General features: G+C 36.4%; 1 protein-coding gene across 2 annotated transcripts in view; it reads right to left on the bottom strand.

Annotated features, from left to right (window-relative positions):
- Nucleotides 1–9,964: 9,964 nt before the first annotated feature.
- Nucleotides 9,965–17,463, bottom strand: part of LOC140135683 (epithelial splicing regulatory protein 1-like) — a 38,081-nt gene continuing 30,582 nt past the window's right edge. The window contains exons 13-15 of one of the 2 annotated variants that reach the window (XR_011856554.1): nucleotides 16,823–17,118; nucleotides 16,354–16,455; nucleotides 14,769–14,903 (exon numbers count right to left, since the gene is read on the bottom strand). Coding sequence is in view for 1 of the 2 variants with exons in the window: in XM_072157269.1 (XP_072013370.1) it covers nucleotides 14,769–14,903; nucleotides 16,823–17,118 (431 nt within the window). In the remaining variant the exon portion in view is untranslated. Of the gene's footprint in view, nucleotides 14,904–16,353; nucleotides 16,456–16,822; nucleotides 17,119–17,463 lie in introns of both variants that reach the window. The other variant, XM_072157269.1, reaches the window with a different exon arrangement.

Here is a 17,463-nt window from a genome sequence, read left to right as displayed (position 1 = left end):
AGGAATTATCTCCGACTTATTTTTTAGATCGAGGAACAGCAAGTCTTGTTGCATCAGTAGAAGAACGAAGTAGCTGGACCTGGTTATTTAGACATTTAAATGCATATAGAATGATTTTGTAAATAATTCTCTGTTTTACCGGTAACCAATGGAGAGGCAGCAAGAGGCCATCAGAGGATTGATCCACAAGCATGGACTAGCCGCGCAGCCTTATTTTGTAATCGCTGCAAGCGTTTCAGGTCGACTTCGCGAGCGCCATAAAGAAGTGAGTTGGCATAGTCGATGCGGGATAAGATCAATGCCCTGACGGCATGATGACAAGCATCTTGGGTGATGAAACGGCGAATACGCCACAAATTACGAATATGAAAATTGACAGTTTTACAAATGCTGTTGACATGACTTGGCATATTTAAACACTGGTCAAAAGTCACCCCAAGATTTTTAACAGTGACGGCAGGATTGATAGTGATATCACCAATGTCTAATTGAATGCAAGGTAAAGTAGACAGAGCTCTAGAAGACGCAATGACAAAGAATTCAGTCTTATCCTGATTAAGTTGCAACCTATTCTGAGACATCCATGCACTGATTTCAGAGATACATGAGGCAAGATTATTAAGCACACGATCACAGTCACCAGGAATCTTGGGGTCGAATTCAGAATATAGTTGTATATCATCAGCATAAGAATGAAAACTCAGGTCATGACCCACCGACCACGAATGATGTTTCCAAACGGATATGTATACAATATGAATCCCTGTGGACCGATTATAGAGCCCTGTGGTAAGGAATATGACAAAACATGTTCATCAGAAAAATTATTCTTAATAGAAACTCTGGTAGTACGATTTTCAAGATCAACCAAGATACTACAGCACCATGCAAACCAAAACATTTCTCCAGTCTTTCTAAAAGAATGGGATGGTTAACGGTATCGAACGCCGCAGACATGTCAAGTAGAACAGCTCTTAAGTAGAACCATGAGAACAGCTTTGTTATCATCCAGGGACTGGAGAGCGTCATTCTTGACCTTCAGGAGGGCTGTCTCCGTACTGTGATGTTTCTTATATGAAGACTGATGTTTTTCACCAAGATCAAAGCTGTTCACATGGTTACTAACTTGAGATGACGCGGCCTTCTCTATTACTTCTCTACACTTCCCGCTAAAAACATTTTTTTCGTCCCGTCAACAGATAACACAATTCAATGTTTATAGCAAAGGGAGTGTGAAAAACCTGTTGAAAACGACCTCTTCAAGCACAAATTTTGATAGTTTAAAAGTCAAAACCACGAGTGTCCCTTACAATATTTTTCCAATTTTATAGAAAGAGCACACTTATACCGGTACCGGTATTGTCCATATTGCTACAAATGATCTACGAAAAAAGTCCTTGGAACGCTTGGTACACTCTGTCGAAATTCCGTGCAGAACTTCATATGACCATGGAAATGACGTATATTTTGCCTGGGAACAAGCATGACATCTACAACAATGATTTACCCTTCCACTCTCCCCATCAATCAATGTTGGAACACATTGGGAAACCGCTGAAGACATTGGCATTTCTCAACATTGAACGGGGGTGAGAGTTTTCCGTTATTTACACGCAAGCGTTCCAAGACTTTTTTCGTTGATTGTAGCTTCATTTTAATGAGAATGCATGGCCAATTCTCTTTAAATTGCAAATCTTGTGCAAAAAGTTACTATTTTCGCCTGTTTTGTCATACGGTTGTATGACAAAACACAATATTTTATTTGTGTGATTTCATGTGAATTATGGGAAATAAAATCTTGTATCTTGTATGTGACTTTGCTAAAAGTCATATACAAGTCAATTTTTAAACAGATTATTTCTTAACGTTTGTTTTTTACACTTGTATATTAATAATGTATTGTTGTAGTTAGCTTTATTTCTCTATCATGTCTATACATGTACTTTTAAGAATTTGTATATTCCATATGTAATGTTTTAACTTTTTGATGTATTTTGTTTGACCCCTGGGCACCCATGAAAACAGTGCTGATTGGGTATCCCCAGGCTGAAGAAGATGTAATAAATAAATAACTAGACTTAGCTGTGGTCTAACCCACGAACACAGCCGTGTTATAACCCCTATATGACCTTTGACCCCAAAATATATGAAAACGCCCATAGACATTGGCTACAAGAATGTACTTGTTGTGGTGTTCAATGGATACAAGGCTGTACTATCAAAGACATCCTTCTGTGGGACACAATGGTCATCGATTGCTCGAATATGTCTTGGGGTTGGATTGGCTAAACTGTATCTAATATTCATCAACATCAGTAGAGCTACACAAGCAACCTGAAAGATCTGGAGAAGCGTGTTGTTTTATTATAATTTATACTATGTTGAAGTTGTCCAATGCTACCAAATTTCTGTCGTTTCTTTGAGTCGACAAAACAATCAAGCCCTATCGGTTTTCACTTCCGCCTTTGACGTATTTTATTCTCTCGAACACACAAGAACCACGAAACGAGGTTTGAAGACTTCACACACAATTATGGTAACTTTTGTACCACCACTGGCTAACAAAAGTTTCACATAGTTCCCTGTTATAACTCTACACTGCTCATAAAATCATTTACTCTCCAGGTCTTATATCTAATTTGTGACCATTTCAGAACAATCACCCACCAATTATAACACATTACATAATTTCTAAATATAGCTCATTACATCATCACAAGCCAATTAAAATCATCAGTGTGAATGGATGGTTACTGTAATAGCGCCACCACTTCATGTTCCAGAAACTTCCATATATAACTGAATATGAATTACTTTTTCACCTTTTTCATTAACATTTTCCATCGAATTTGCAGAATATTACATATACAAACAAATGGAGATAAATATCAAAACAAGTGAAAACCAATGTCTGATGACAAAATAAATTTAACTAATATGGAATATTTTGGGGGCACAGAACAGGGATCAGACCGCCACAAAAGACTCCTTGCCTTTTTCTGAGTTCTGAACACTACCAGTCCTGGAATACGTTATGTTCGGGAATTCATAACAATAAGTTTTACGCGGGTTCGTCGTCGGACACTTAAGAACTGCCGAGCTTTCGTCGGGACTAGTAGTGCCTTCTTCAGGACAAAGTACCTAAGAATGAGACATGTAGGCCGCCCCTTGCCTACTGACGGCTCTGAAAAGGCCGTTCACTAAAGACTGTCCTTTGTCAACAGAGAACAAGCAGACCTCGCATATGCTAATGTAAACGGTTTTGGTGGCTCTGAAAAGAGCCGTTCACTGACGACTGAACCTTGTCAACAGAGAACAAATTCACAATATAAAACAAATTTTATAACAAATTATTAAAAATTGACATTTTTGACATTTAACAGTCCTTTAAGTAAAGTAGGTAGACTTTATAAATCTAATGCTATGTATTTAAAAGTGTATGTAAGCTGAGATGAAATGCCGACCATCATATGAAAATTTTGCCCCTGCGTTTTGAAGATATACATAAAGTTTAGGCCTCTTTGTTCCCCCCAAAGTGTTTGTTCTGTTTCACTATATGCGCAACTTATTTCCTACTTTTACAATATATCAATAATTTATTAATTTGCTATTTGTTCATTTTAGTCTACATATGCAATATTGCATTATTTATCAAACGAGATTTTAATAAAATAAGATGATATCTACCAGTGCAATCTGCCATCAAGTAATTCTCTTCCTCATGTTCATGTGCATTTAAACATGTTAAATAAACATAGATGCTTTAAATTGTACCGCTTATTTCGTAGAAGTACCTCACCTGATTCAATGATTCCATGCCGGTACCTGTTCTGTTTCTGTGTCAAACAAAATTGCTAAATATTGTTTCAACTGCCAAGTTAACTTTTTCTGCCTTCTCCTGTCTTCTATGAGTATAGAAGTATGACTGTATAATCTGTTTTCTATCAACTGCTAAACAAAATTCCTCTATTCTTCCAAATACCAATTTCACTTTTGATGTTTCTGTTGAAGTATGTGTGGTTGTCAATGGTCAAATCATTCATCTTATATATATCATGCATTTAACAGGTATTATTAGGTTATTTCTTCACTTCGTGATTTTATTTACCACATTTACCCATCTACTTGGATTGACATCTAAATTCAGAGACACGTATGATAGGGGTTTACCCTCATGCTAAACTTAGCATCGACATCTATCATATGCCACCCATCTCAAACTACATCATCACGCCTTAGATATACTGTTCAACCAAGTCTTTAAATCCACCTACATGAAGGTGTGGCAGTTTGAGGTGTGCATTACCTGAATGATAGGCCTATCACACCCGCGGATCCAGAGAGAAAAAAATACGGGGGGCGCAAAATACATGAGATTTATGAGGGCGACGAACTATATGGCCGCGAAGCGGTCATGGCGTCGCGCTTGCGCGACGCAGGGGGGTGTCTGAGGGGGGATGTGCCCCCTCAGAAGTGAGAAACTTTTGCAAAATTAAGACCAAATTGAAGCCATTTGGTGGACCATTTTGACACTATTATTGTGTAAAATTTGAGTTTGAAAGAGCGGAAAATTTGTGAAATGACCATAACGCTATTTCCTATTCGTGGACAAGTTTTCAATATTATAATATAACGGCTCATTTCCTATTCGTGGACAAGTTATCAATTATTATAATTGTATAAATTTAATTGCTTGCGCGACGTAGGGGGTGTCTGAGGGGGATGTGCCCCCCTCAGAAGTGAGAAACTTTTGCAAAATGAAGACCTAAATTGAAGCCATTTGGTGGACCATTTTGACACTATATTGTGTAAAATTTGAGTTTGAAAGAGCGGAAAATTTGTGAAATGACCATAACGCTATTTCCTATTCGTGGACAAGTTTTCAATATTATAATATAACGGCTCATTTCCTATTCGTGGACAAGTTATCAATTATTATAATTGTATAAATTTAATTGCTTGCGCGACGCAGGGGGTGTCTGAGGGGGATGTGCCCCCCTCAGAAGTGAGAAACTTTTGCAAAATGAAGACCTAATTGAAGCCATTTGGTGGACCATTTTGACACTATTATTGTGTGAAATTTGAGTTTTAAAGAGCGGAAAATTTGTGAAATGACCATGCCAGCTCATTTCCTATTCGTGGACAAGTTTTCAATATTATAATTGCATAAATTTAATTGCTTGCGCGACGTAGGGGGTGTCTGAGGGGGATGTGCCCCCTGAGAAGTGAGAAACTTTTGCAAAATGAAGACCTAATTGAAGCCATTTGGTGGACCATTTTGACATTATTATTGTGTGAAATTTGAGTTTTAAAGAGCGGAAAATTTGTGAAATGACCATGCCGGCTCATTTCACATTCGTGGACAAGTTTTCAATATTATTGTATAAATTCAATTGCTTTAAACATAAAGTTCCGGGTATCCAAAGCATAAAGAAAAGGACAACTTCTTTATACATAGGCCTACGCAGGGGGTGTCTAAGTTGGAAAATTGTGCAAAAAGAAGGTCCAGTTGAAGCCATTTGGTGGACGATTTTGACACTATTAAAGTATTATTGTGTAAAATTTTAGTTAGATAAAGTTCGGAAATGAAGGCCCAATCGAAGCCATTCGTGGAACATTATCATTATTCACTATTACTGTAGGCCTAATCATTATTATTCAGTTATTACTTAAAACAATACCGTATAGGCCTAAAGTGTATGGGTGTCCGAACAAAAGCAAAAACGGCCAGTTGTTTACGCATACGTAGGTGTGTCTGAGGGAGAAAATTTTGCAAAATGAAGGACTCAATTACGCGCAATTTAACCTTTCTCTTCTCTTTTTCTCTTTCTTTCTCTCCTTTCCTCTTTCTCTCCTTTCCCCTTTTCTCGTTTTTACGGGGGGCGCGCGCCCCATCTTTCCTACTTTTGCTATTTTTACGGGGGGCGCGCCCCCTCCGCTCCCCCCCTGGATCCGCACCATCCGATATTATCCATTTGCTTCACGGATAGATACTCATTTTCGCGCTTTATTTAGGCAATTATGAATTCTGTAAATTGTAGATCTTACAAAAATAAGGAAAGAAAAACAACATAGAGATATATAATTGTTTTAAATACATACATGCAAAAAACCTAATAATTCAAACATTTTTGACAAATCCATTCAATCTGAGTACATGAATTTTAAGGAAGGGTTTTTGAATTATTGTAAAATGGTTCATTGTTGTATTGAGTATGTTTTCTCGATGTCGAACTTATCTCTAAAATAACATTTTAACCCAAGTTCATGGCCACAAACGTATTAAAAATGTGCAAATTTCTTCAGACGCATGTAATTAATTTTATGTATTTAACATTATTACAAACACGTAAATTACATCATTATTTCTTATATACTTCTAAATCTAAAATATCGTGGCGGCCGGTACATTCGCGACGACCGATGCTGTACCAACAATGATGCTAAAACTATAATTTTCTCAATTGATGGGTCGATTTTAGCCATTTGTGGTCATACCTCAATGATTAGATGATGTCAATCCAGCCAACGCTTACAACTCTTATATCCTGCTAAACAAGGAAGTCAGAAATTGCAACTATACGAATGAGAGTTTATCATTGTTTTAATAATTACACATTTTGATCATTTTAACACCTCATTTGATACGATACGATATGTGATACAATAAACCGGTCAATTTAATGTAGTGAGGTCCAGGTCCCGGGTCCAGGTTTGAATGTTGCACTATAGAACAAAAACACTCAGATATCATAATCGCTCACAGCAACTTTCAAATCTTGGGTTACATTGATTTAAATATACACTGTGACGTCAATATTAGGGTAAAAGCAGGAGGCGGCCAAAACGAAGGGGCGGCGGAAGGAGGGCGGCCAAAACAGGGGCGGCCAAAACGAAGGGGCGACAAAAAGAATTAGTAAAGAAAAAAGGGTGGAATAATTTGAAAAAGTATAAAAAATTGTGAAAAAATTGTACCATACATGAAAATGTGTTGCTTTTAAGGGCGCTAGCGCCTAAAATCCTTTTTTTTTTTTTTTTTTTTTTTTTTGCTCTTCACTTTTTCAAACCACCGAAAAAAATTGGGTCAACCTTTTCGGGCTGTTGGGGAAGGGGCGGCAAAATTGAATTTTCTTCTGCAGCCCCCGGGGTAGGAGCGGCCACGGTACGCCACTGAGATTCTTGTTGGTGTCCATTGTATCTAATAATTCAGTGTTTGGAACTGTCTGGCATGAGATACAAGATTCCTATTGAATGAACCCACATTATTTGCGGTATTCGATATACGGAAATAATGGAGGAAAGAGTTATTCTTCCTTAAACTGTTAAAATAGTTGTCAACTGATATAGGCCAGGTTATGATAGTGCAGTGGAAGTTGAAAATACATACAGAACATGTTTTTCCAACCCGCAAACATGGCAAACCGGTAAAAAATGAAAGCTTTATCATAAATAAAATTATTAAAAAGTAGATGTTGCTTACGGGGGGACTCACTTAATTTTGAACGACGGGAATATGCGGCCACATTGGCCACCATTATTTAACTATCTTTCCCAATGATTCCCAACAATGAACCCCCTTTTTGAATCTCACCAAAAGAATTTTGAACAACTTTCTGATAATAGTCTCACCGAATGATTCCGTTTTCTGTAATTAAAGAAATTTGTCACCTTTTATTCGTTGACCCAAAATTGTTCCCACACTGCAACAAATTGTGTCTAGAATGGAGACATGTCTTCAGAAGACATGTCTTAATTTAGCGTCTTTGTGCAAGTCACATATCATAACCACATATCTTGTGGTTAGTCATGACTTTATGCATATGAGTCATGTCTAGTTTAGAGACATAGGAAATTGCGATAAGACACGACTCGAAGCATTAGTGACTTGTTAGAAGTCACTTATTCAATAATGTGTCTTTAATTAGGACATGAAGTAAGACATGTCCCATTCTGATCCTATAATTAAGACATGACTTAAGGCTAGCTACATACTTTGTTGATGTCTTGTAGCTAGTCATGTCTTGGATAAGGACATAGCTCAAAGTCCTGTCTTTCCACAAGCCATGTCTCCATGCAAGACATGACTTGCATAAGGACATGGCTAAAAAGTGGCTTCAAAGTCGCGTCTTAAAATATTGTCCTCAGGTAAGACACAATTTTTGCAGTGCAGTTTCACAGAAAGACTGCCTTTTTTCGGGTAACATTTTCCCCGTCTCAACAAAAGTCCCAGTCTCACCTTTCTTTTTTTTAGTGGGCGGGGGATTAAGTTGGCCCAGCTTCGCGGAGAGATCCCGTCTCACCCAATGCTACTTATGTGTCGAACCTCTCATCTCACCGAAAGACTCCTATAGTTTTGAACTTGTGTTCGCACATCCAAGTCACTTCCACCCCCGGCTTCCACCTCCCCCGGTTTGTACATCATACGATATTCAAATACTGAATGAAAGCGTCACTTTCGTTTTGAATTCGTACTGTTAATTTGGGGTGCGTAGTCCCGTGCGTAGTTGGTCCTAAAATGTAGGCCTAGGCCTAGGCCTTATCTATATGAGAAGTATGTACGGTCGAACTATGTCGACATGTCCCCAATTTGTGGTTAACGTTTTTATCATGTTTATCCCAGGTTTAATGTATGAGTCAAATCATAACACCCCAGGCATAATACGTTCTTTCCGAGTTTTTTTATGATTAGAACTATGCGGGATTTCCAAAACCTTTTCTGGAAAATCCGTTCGCACCCACTATCATTATGCTAAGTAGGCCTACTAAAGTATACAGTTGAACTTTTCTACCAAATTAGGACCATTTGAGAGCATTAATACAAATCATCTTCATCCGCCGTATTATTCCCAGTGGCGGCGCCAGAAAAAAAAAAGTTGGATTTTACTGGGGCAACAGGGGGCAAGAGTTCTGACTGGGGGAATTTGCCCCCTCATGCCCCCATGGCGCCGCCACTGATTCAGCCAACTGTAGCTATGGCACCAAAGATTCCTGCAATTTGCTTTTGCCATCCACCTGATGAAACTAGATAATTCATCTTCATCCCGGGCTACGCCCCTCTAAATAAGCGGCAACGGTCACATTTTTTGCATGCGTTTCAACATAAACAAATGATAAATAGGCCAAGGTTTTAGGCCTACTCTCCATTCCAGAAAAATAAGCACTGAATTTTTTGGGATTAAAAAAATATTATCAAGTTCTGCCATTGCCAAATGAAATGTAGCTCAATCCTAATCATTCATTTAGTATTAACTGGATATAAAAGTAAAAGCTCATAATTTTATGGGTTTTTTAAAGAGCTAAAAACGTGCATTTTTAGCATGTTTCCTGACAATCAAGCAAAAAACAAAGACTTGGTACAAGTTGAAGTTCAAGCATTAAAATCTTTAGTAGGCTCTACGCCCGGGGGGCACTCAACTTTGGAAGTGACGCGTCATGACGGTATGTGCCTGTCAATAGGCTCCCTCTTTTGAAGTCGACTATACCCAATGACCCCGTTTTATTTAGTTGCGGCTACCCAGTGACCCCCTTTTTTGGTTGCGGCTACCTAATGACCCCCTTTTTTCTAGATTTTCTAGAATAGCATCATCAAAATGCAACAAAATAATGCCGAAACTTTCAAATTTTGCTCCATTTTTTCCAAATTAGGCCTATGCCGAAACTTTCAAAATTTTGCTCCATTTTTTCAAAATTTTCTACCCGATATCTGATACCCTTTTTTTTATTTTGTTTGTACCCAATGACCCCCTTTTTTTTTAAATAACGCTTTGTACCCGATATGCCCCTACTTCGCGACGCAGGTAGTTGAGTGCCCCCCCCCCCCCCGCCCCCGGCTGTATGTGGAACTAATTTTGCTCAAATTTTCACTTTCTTGTGAATTGTTTATAAGAAGTAATTGGTTATAAGAATGAAACTGTCAATTCCCAAATATTTCTAAATCGAGAAAAGATGATTTCATATCACACAATTGTTACGATACAAGTATTTTATTCACATTTTTTCATAATATCAATAAATGTAGACATAGTTAAAATGAGGTACATCAACAAATGAATGGTGCTTTCTTTCTCTACATACTTAACGTGTTCAAGTTGTAATATTAATAATACTAGACTATATCTTAATAATATATTATACAGTAAGTTCATCATAAAGGACATAGAAAGACGTTAAAACATTAAAGGAGCCTCCAAATACATTTAAAATAATCGTTCTACTGCTAATGCTCATGAAAATAATGCTCCTACTGATCATGCGCATAAAATATGTCACTACTGACCATGCGCATAAAATATTTCACGTCACTACTGACCATGCGCATAAAATAAGCCATTACTGAACTCTACCCAAAGCGTGTTAATTATTAATAGCCTACATACATCCAAATGAGTATTCATGTGTTTCGCCCAGACCGCCCCCCCCCTGTGTTTCGCCCTCCTAAATGTGCATTTCGGCCCTAAAATTGCTTAATATGGTTGAGACAAGCCAGGGTACCCGGAAAAAAGGTATGCGAATCGAGTGTGTTAAAATTGTAAATTTGAGAGCTTCCATAATACATAATTCATTTAAACCTGTTAAAGTTTTAGTGTGCTACTCCCTAATTTCAGAAAAATACAGCACTATTTCGGGGGGGCGATTACGAAAGTATTATACTGTTTTGCCAAATTAAACATAGCCCAATCCAAACGTTTTTGTTTTTTATGCTGTCACAATCAAGCCTAAAGACTTCGAGTCTTAGTTATAGGCCCCCCTATCAGTCTATGCACTCTATTTAAAAGTGTGTCAGTCTTTTGATGTTGTGACTACAACTCAGCTTTGTTTCATTTGGCAGTATATGATAACATTTTTGATCCCCAAATCATCATACCCATTGACATTATTAGCCAGGCTTGAATATCCATAAGCTTTGAGGTGAGATTAGTCTCAGATTTGAGTCAGTTAATCAAGTCATAGCTTGTTTCCCCAGCTGTATACATCATTGTACAAAGGCCTATTATGCCAATTAACCTTGTTTATGCGTTCAAATGTAAAGACAATTTTCTTTTTCAAAATAAGCATTTTGTTACATAATAAGAAACGCTGCCCTCAGATTGGTCAAATTCTTGCGCAACTTGGAAGGCACTTATATATTGTTACATTCTAAAATAGTATATTACATACAATGCAGAAATTAATGCATAAACAAGTCTAACTACATTCTTATTATCCTATTGGCCTATAAAAAGTCGATTTAGAAAAAAAAATACAATCGACTTTCGCTGCGATTAGGAGGCATTTTTATTCCCAAAAAAATTGTGAATAGTCTAAAATCAAAAATTAAACAAGGGGTGGATTAAATAAGCCAGCCATGATTATAAAGTGCCCGTGTCACCATCCACTTCTAGGACCCAAAAAGGAGACGCCCTCCACCGACGGTACATACAATATTGCACTGTATTGCGTAGCACAGTGGCAGGTTCGGGTGTATAAAAAACTTATATCCACGGTCTCAACGTGGCTTTTCTTTTTCTTCATAGACTCTGTTTCATGATAATATAATAATTATATACCCATATCATGGGTATAATATTTTCTATAAACTTCTATTTTATTTTATGAAGGAAATAATACATAAAAGTTCATTGCGAAAATTTGTACCAGCAACTTAATTTCCGTATAAACAGCTGATCTCAACGCACAGTGATTCACTTTTATATATTATTTCCCCCGCAATATTTTATATTTTTAAAAAAATAATAATTTCCCCACATCCGATGAAAATAAAAACCTGAAATCAATAATTTCATTTCTGGTTTTATGTTTGAATCAGTTGTTAAAAACAACTAATACCAATGGTTTACAAAAATACATAGAATCACTTCAGTGTTTCTAAAATATGAACCATTTTGAATTGTGTTTTTCTTTTTCTCGTGTGAAAAACCAACATCAGGGAATTTTTGCAATCGCCTCTTCGTCATGATCAAACTACATTACATTAAAATACACTTTTAATATGATTACTTACTAATTAACGAAAAAATAAGACATCGAGATTTTAAAAGACTGCATATAACTATATATAACAACAATGTGCAGTATACATTAAATTTAACAGAAATATACAATTCAATTCAATTCAATTCGTGATTTACATAATTAAACAACATAATTCATATGAATAGTAAAATAATAATTATAATTATGCAAGATTTGGAATAATATTCAAGCTAACATTTGATCTACCTGGCAAATAAACTATTGATAGATACAACTAAATGGCTACGAAAAATCGGGAAAAATAACAATTGATGTTGAGTAACCATAGCAACGTATACATAATGTTGCCATGAATCAACAATTCTTAAGCTTTTAAACGCTAAGAGGCGAAAATTGCGACTAATGTTCACTATATATTTGCGGTAAAGCTTATTTTTGACAAAATATTCGAAAAACAATAAGGCAGTTCGGTTGTAAACTTCAAAAGTTTTGATAAAAGCAATCCAAACAACTTCAAATCTGCGGATAGACTGAAGTTTCAAATTCAGAAGCGAGATTATTTATGTATGAAAGACACAAGCCGCTAATTGCTTTTATCATTACTGTTTAAAGATCGTTTTCGATGAAGCGCCATACATCATCAAAAAAATGCCTACTTTGATCGTGAAATTTATGAAAAAATATTTATGCATATATTCATACAAAATAGTGATATCATTAAGATTGCTAATATTATTATCATTATTACTATAAATGCCAGTGGCTCTTGAGCACACGATCTGCAGATTCAATTAAATCTGTATATAATAATATCTAAAATAAAATTCATAATTAAATGAAAGATGAAAAAAAGAATTTCGAAAGTGAAACTAGAATTTCTCGCGAGATAACGTTGACGAGTAGACTCTAGCTCTACCAGACGGTCAAAATCTGCCGTGTTTATGACAACAAACATGGCGTTTGTGAATCGCCAACAATAGACTCCGCGCATCACTTCCCTCATCAGTCATTTAAAATAGTGATTTGATCTCAGCACAATTGATAGTGAAAAGTCTTCAAATTTGAACTTAGAAAGTTGTAATTACCGTTTATCTAAAGCTGAACGGCATCATAGACACTACATAGTGCTTTTTACACATAATAGGCCGTAGGAATAGGCCGTATATAAATCAATTATATTACTACAGGTGAACACATAGTTGGATTACTTTATAATAACATGCACGAAAATAATACTGCCAACAACAATTAGGCCATTAGTATCATACTGTTTTCACGAATACATTATATAATACATATTGGGACAAAAAAATGGAAGCTCAATTACGAGTTGTGTCTAGAAACTACAATATTGTACTTTTGTTTCAAAAGTTGTATCAATCAATTTGCATTACAATTAATTATTTAAATAAGCTTCTGGACTAGAAGCCCTAACTGGCAAGACGATGTGCAAAAAAAATATGAAGAAGTGGTGATACTCTGTTATCCAGACTGTATGCAAAATGCGTAAGGCAAATTCACGTAAATGGACGAAAAATCTTGGTCCTCTCAAGATAAAGGCAGTAAATTCAAAGTGTTTTATAAAGGATGTTCGTTAACCCCATGAGAACTACCTGTCTATTGGCCAAAAAGAAGTTTTCATTATCAATTGGCCCAATCAGCAACATTGTTAGAATAATTTCAACACGCAAAAAATATTGGGGTGAATTATTTGCAAAACACCATTCTGATTGATGATTTAAAGTGAATATATCATGTAACTGACCATTCAGAGGCAATGTTAGATCGGCAGGTAGTGCTCAGGTGTTCGTTTAGTGGAAGACGTTTGTTCGACTCGTATTCAAGCTGAATACTTTCAATGGAAGAGTTTTCTTACTCTAAAAAAAACCATTAAGGCACTTTGATCTAGTGGAAGGATAACTTTTTTGCATTTAGACAAAAGTCAATTATTAGAGTGGATAAAGATCCAGCTTATTAAAATGGAAGAACTTCACTTAATTCATGAATAAGACAAACCAAATCACCTCAATGAAAGAATTAAATTCCTACTCAAAGCTACAAATTTATAAGGCACAATGGTGATAATTTGCGAGCATCTTTCTCCATTAAAGCGCACACAAACTTATTAAAAATGATAAAAAAAATCTACCTACGTTTTTCATGTGTTATCAAGTTGATCGATACTCATTATGGAAGACATCGGATATGCTGTTCAACAAGACCTCTACACGAGATTCAGTTGTTTTTGTTACTACTACACTACGTTTACTTCTAATATTCAATAGTACTGTACTGTCATAAACTGTTTCGAACCATCATCACTTATTTGCACTGTTGCTTTATGATGAGAGTTTTACATTACTCTTTGCAACGTTTTACACATTTTTATTAATTTTACTGAGACGAGTAACAGTAAAATAGAAGCATAAAAATGCTCATCTTATTTCGGATCCGCGGACACAACCAAAGATATAATTTCATTATTCACGATAGAATAATGTATTATCAATGACTAACATTTGGTGCAAAGTGTTTGGAAGACACAAATGCCTGTATTCGGATATATTCATTATTCATGATTGAAAAATAAATTATCCGTGAGTAAAATGTAGTGTAAAGTGTTTGGAAGACAGCAATGGCAAAATAACTATTTATACAATTGGAAGAATGTTTAGAGTAAACGTTTAAAAATAAACCAAAGATGATAACTTGTGCGAAATTTGTCAACACAAAGACACCAACTTTGTTATATACCAGTATCTTATACCAGGCCATTGGAGATGTAGCTTTCATGTTCAAGCCATAAAAAGTTCCATCTTTCCTGGGAATACCATTTGTTTTTCTTGAAGAGCTTTGACGGCAAGATCCTGAGAGTAGAAGGGGACCAGAGCATCACCATTGCATTGCATCTGTACGTTTTCAGCCGGTACCTATAAAAGATCAAAGCAGAACAAAGTTATGTTAGTAACTATGTAAACAGGGAAGACGGGTGTCGAGTAAGGTTGTGCCGGTTTATACCGGTAACCGGATACACGACTGAAGATTGGTCGGGTTTTGAAAGTATTGGAAATGTCTTCATACAGATCGGTTGGCGGGCTAATACTCATCATCATTATAATTATTAGCGTATGTTCCTTCAATATTTTGTTAACCGATCCATTTCAAGATATTTCAGGTATCTATCTCTCTGAATGCCCTAGAGGACAATCCTTAAATAAGATTTAAAAAACTTCCAATCGACTGATGGATTAAACATGTTTAAATCTAGAAGATTATGATTTTTAAACCGTATTATAAATTTGTCCCTGGTGCCTCAACTTTGAAGTGACGGGATATGGATATGCGGCCAGCAATTTAATAAATTCGTTTTTCTAGATTAAGCAAAGCTCATTATTGACAGTCCTTAAACTCAGCGGTCATTCAGTAGGACTCAAATACTTCAGGTTGTTTTTGTCAACAGTGCCGAAATGCGTAATTTTGCCTATTTTAAGAATAAAACATGATCAGTTGATGAGCGTTTATCTAACAGTCTATCTGAATTAATATATTGGTTGTGACAAAGTATCAAATAGGGTCAATATGGCCATATGTCCCGTCACCCCAGTGAGTGTCTAAGCTGGCCCCATTTATCCCATTACCATGATCACAAAGAGTCTTTAAACATTACCATGATCACAAAGAGTCTTTAAACATGTTAAAGTGGGATGTTATTCGTGTTGTGGTACAAAGATGTACTGGATAATGGTTAACTTTGCTATGGATGTTGTAACTGTACTAATGTATTTGTAATATACCTTAATGATATATCCCGAGTTGGTAGACCATGATAGTCTATCCTTTTTGTTCAATACGAATGATATTGCAACCTAAGATCGAGTCAAACCTTGACCATAATGATTGTTGAAACGTATAGATTGTAGTGAGAAGAGACTGAATGACCATTACCGCTGCGTGACTCCAATCCACGTCAACAATACCGCCACCATGTACCAAAATACCTCGGAACTTGAAGAAACAAACTAAATCGAACCAACACCTGCGTTTGAATTGCCTCCACCAAAAGATACGACACCATCACCATAATAATCATGATAATGGAACCATTATATTGTCAGACGGAATTTCACCATATTTAAGTATTTATATCTTTATTTTATCTGCAACCAAGTTAGAGAAACCTTGCTAATTCTAAAAGCGTTCGTAAAATAATTGATCAGTCACCAATGTTATGAAAGATATAATAGAATCAAGAATGCCAGTCTGAAATCCGCAACCACCTGGTATAAACGATAATAATCATAATGAAAATAATATAATAGCACCACCAACCAACCAACCACCTTTATGACATGCTGCATTGAAAATTTATGAACATAATACCTATTGCATAGTTTCATTTCAGTCCTGTATTGCACGTGCTAATAAATGCTGCGTCTGCAAATTTCATTGCCAGTCGACTCTAGGCCCTGACATCGATGCAGCCTTTTTGAAACGGGGTGGAAATTACACGGAATTGGTTATTTAACTATAATCTATTCTAAACTACAGAAACTATCGATGACGAGAAATGGGGGATAGTCCGGGATTTAAGATGATGAAGAGAATGTACATGGATAAGTTCTTAAGATGTGATGTTTTATAATCATTTTATTAAGTCATTTGCGTTCGCATCCAAGCTTTTAGTTAGTTTTACAGATTTACAGCAGAGGATATACATCAGACAATAGGAAAATGGGATTTTATTTTAGACGATAGAAAAACTATTTGCTTTTTTTTTTATACACAGTCATGCAACTACTATTACTTGTATTTACAAACATGTACATCGTAAACGTGCGGAATTACATACCCCATATCCCTGGAAGAAGTTGGCGACATCTTGTTGTGTGGCGCCGTATTGCAAGCCGCGAAGACGTATAATTGCACTGTTTGTGGCAGCCGCTGTTGGATAGTACAGCTGACCGGTCGGTGAGACAGGTGGACTAGGAAAGAAGTACATAGGGTGTGTGGCTGGGTGTGGCATCATGGTGGTGGTAGCACCTGGATGAGGCCGTGGCTGTTGGTAGGATGTGGGGATGATGGTGCCTGCATGCGAGTGTTGTGGGTAGGGGATTTGTGGTGTCGTGGGTGAGATCACGGAAGACACTGCGTAAAAGGAAAATTGAAGGAATTAATTAGTTTGCAGCAAGGATTTTTATTATTCTCTGTTTGTCAATATCTTTTGGCTAATTTGTTTTTGACATATGGTCTAGAACCTAGAAAGCTTTAAATTTAGAATGCTTCAAAATTAGGACATGGAAACATTACGTTAACTACAAGCATTGTATTGCAAAGGCTGTGATTTTTTAAATCTTACATTAGTGATCTAGAGCTTGAGTCAAATTACTAAAAAAACTAATGCAGTGCGTTTTTCTGGATATCAACCTCCAAAAAGCAAAATACAGAAACATTCACAATGCTGATATCAAATAGCCTAAAATGACCGTGTTG

The sequence above is a fragment of the Amphiura filiformis genome, chromosome 16, assembly GCF_039555335.1.
Source record: "Amphiura filiformis chromosome 16, Afil_fr2py, whole genome shotgun sequence".
In the NCBI taxonomy this organism is placed as follows: domain Eukaryota; kingdom Metazoa; phylum Echinodermata; class Ophiuroidea; order Amphilepidida; family Amphiuridae; genus Amphiura; species Amphiura filiformis.
This window is presented reverse-complemented; position numbering and strand designations above follow the sequence as displayed.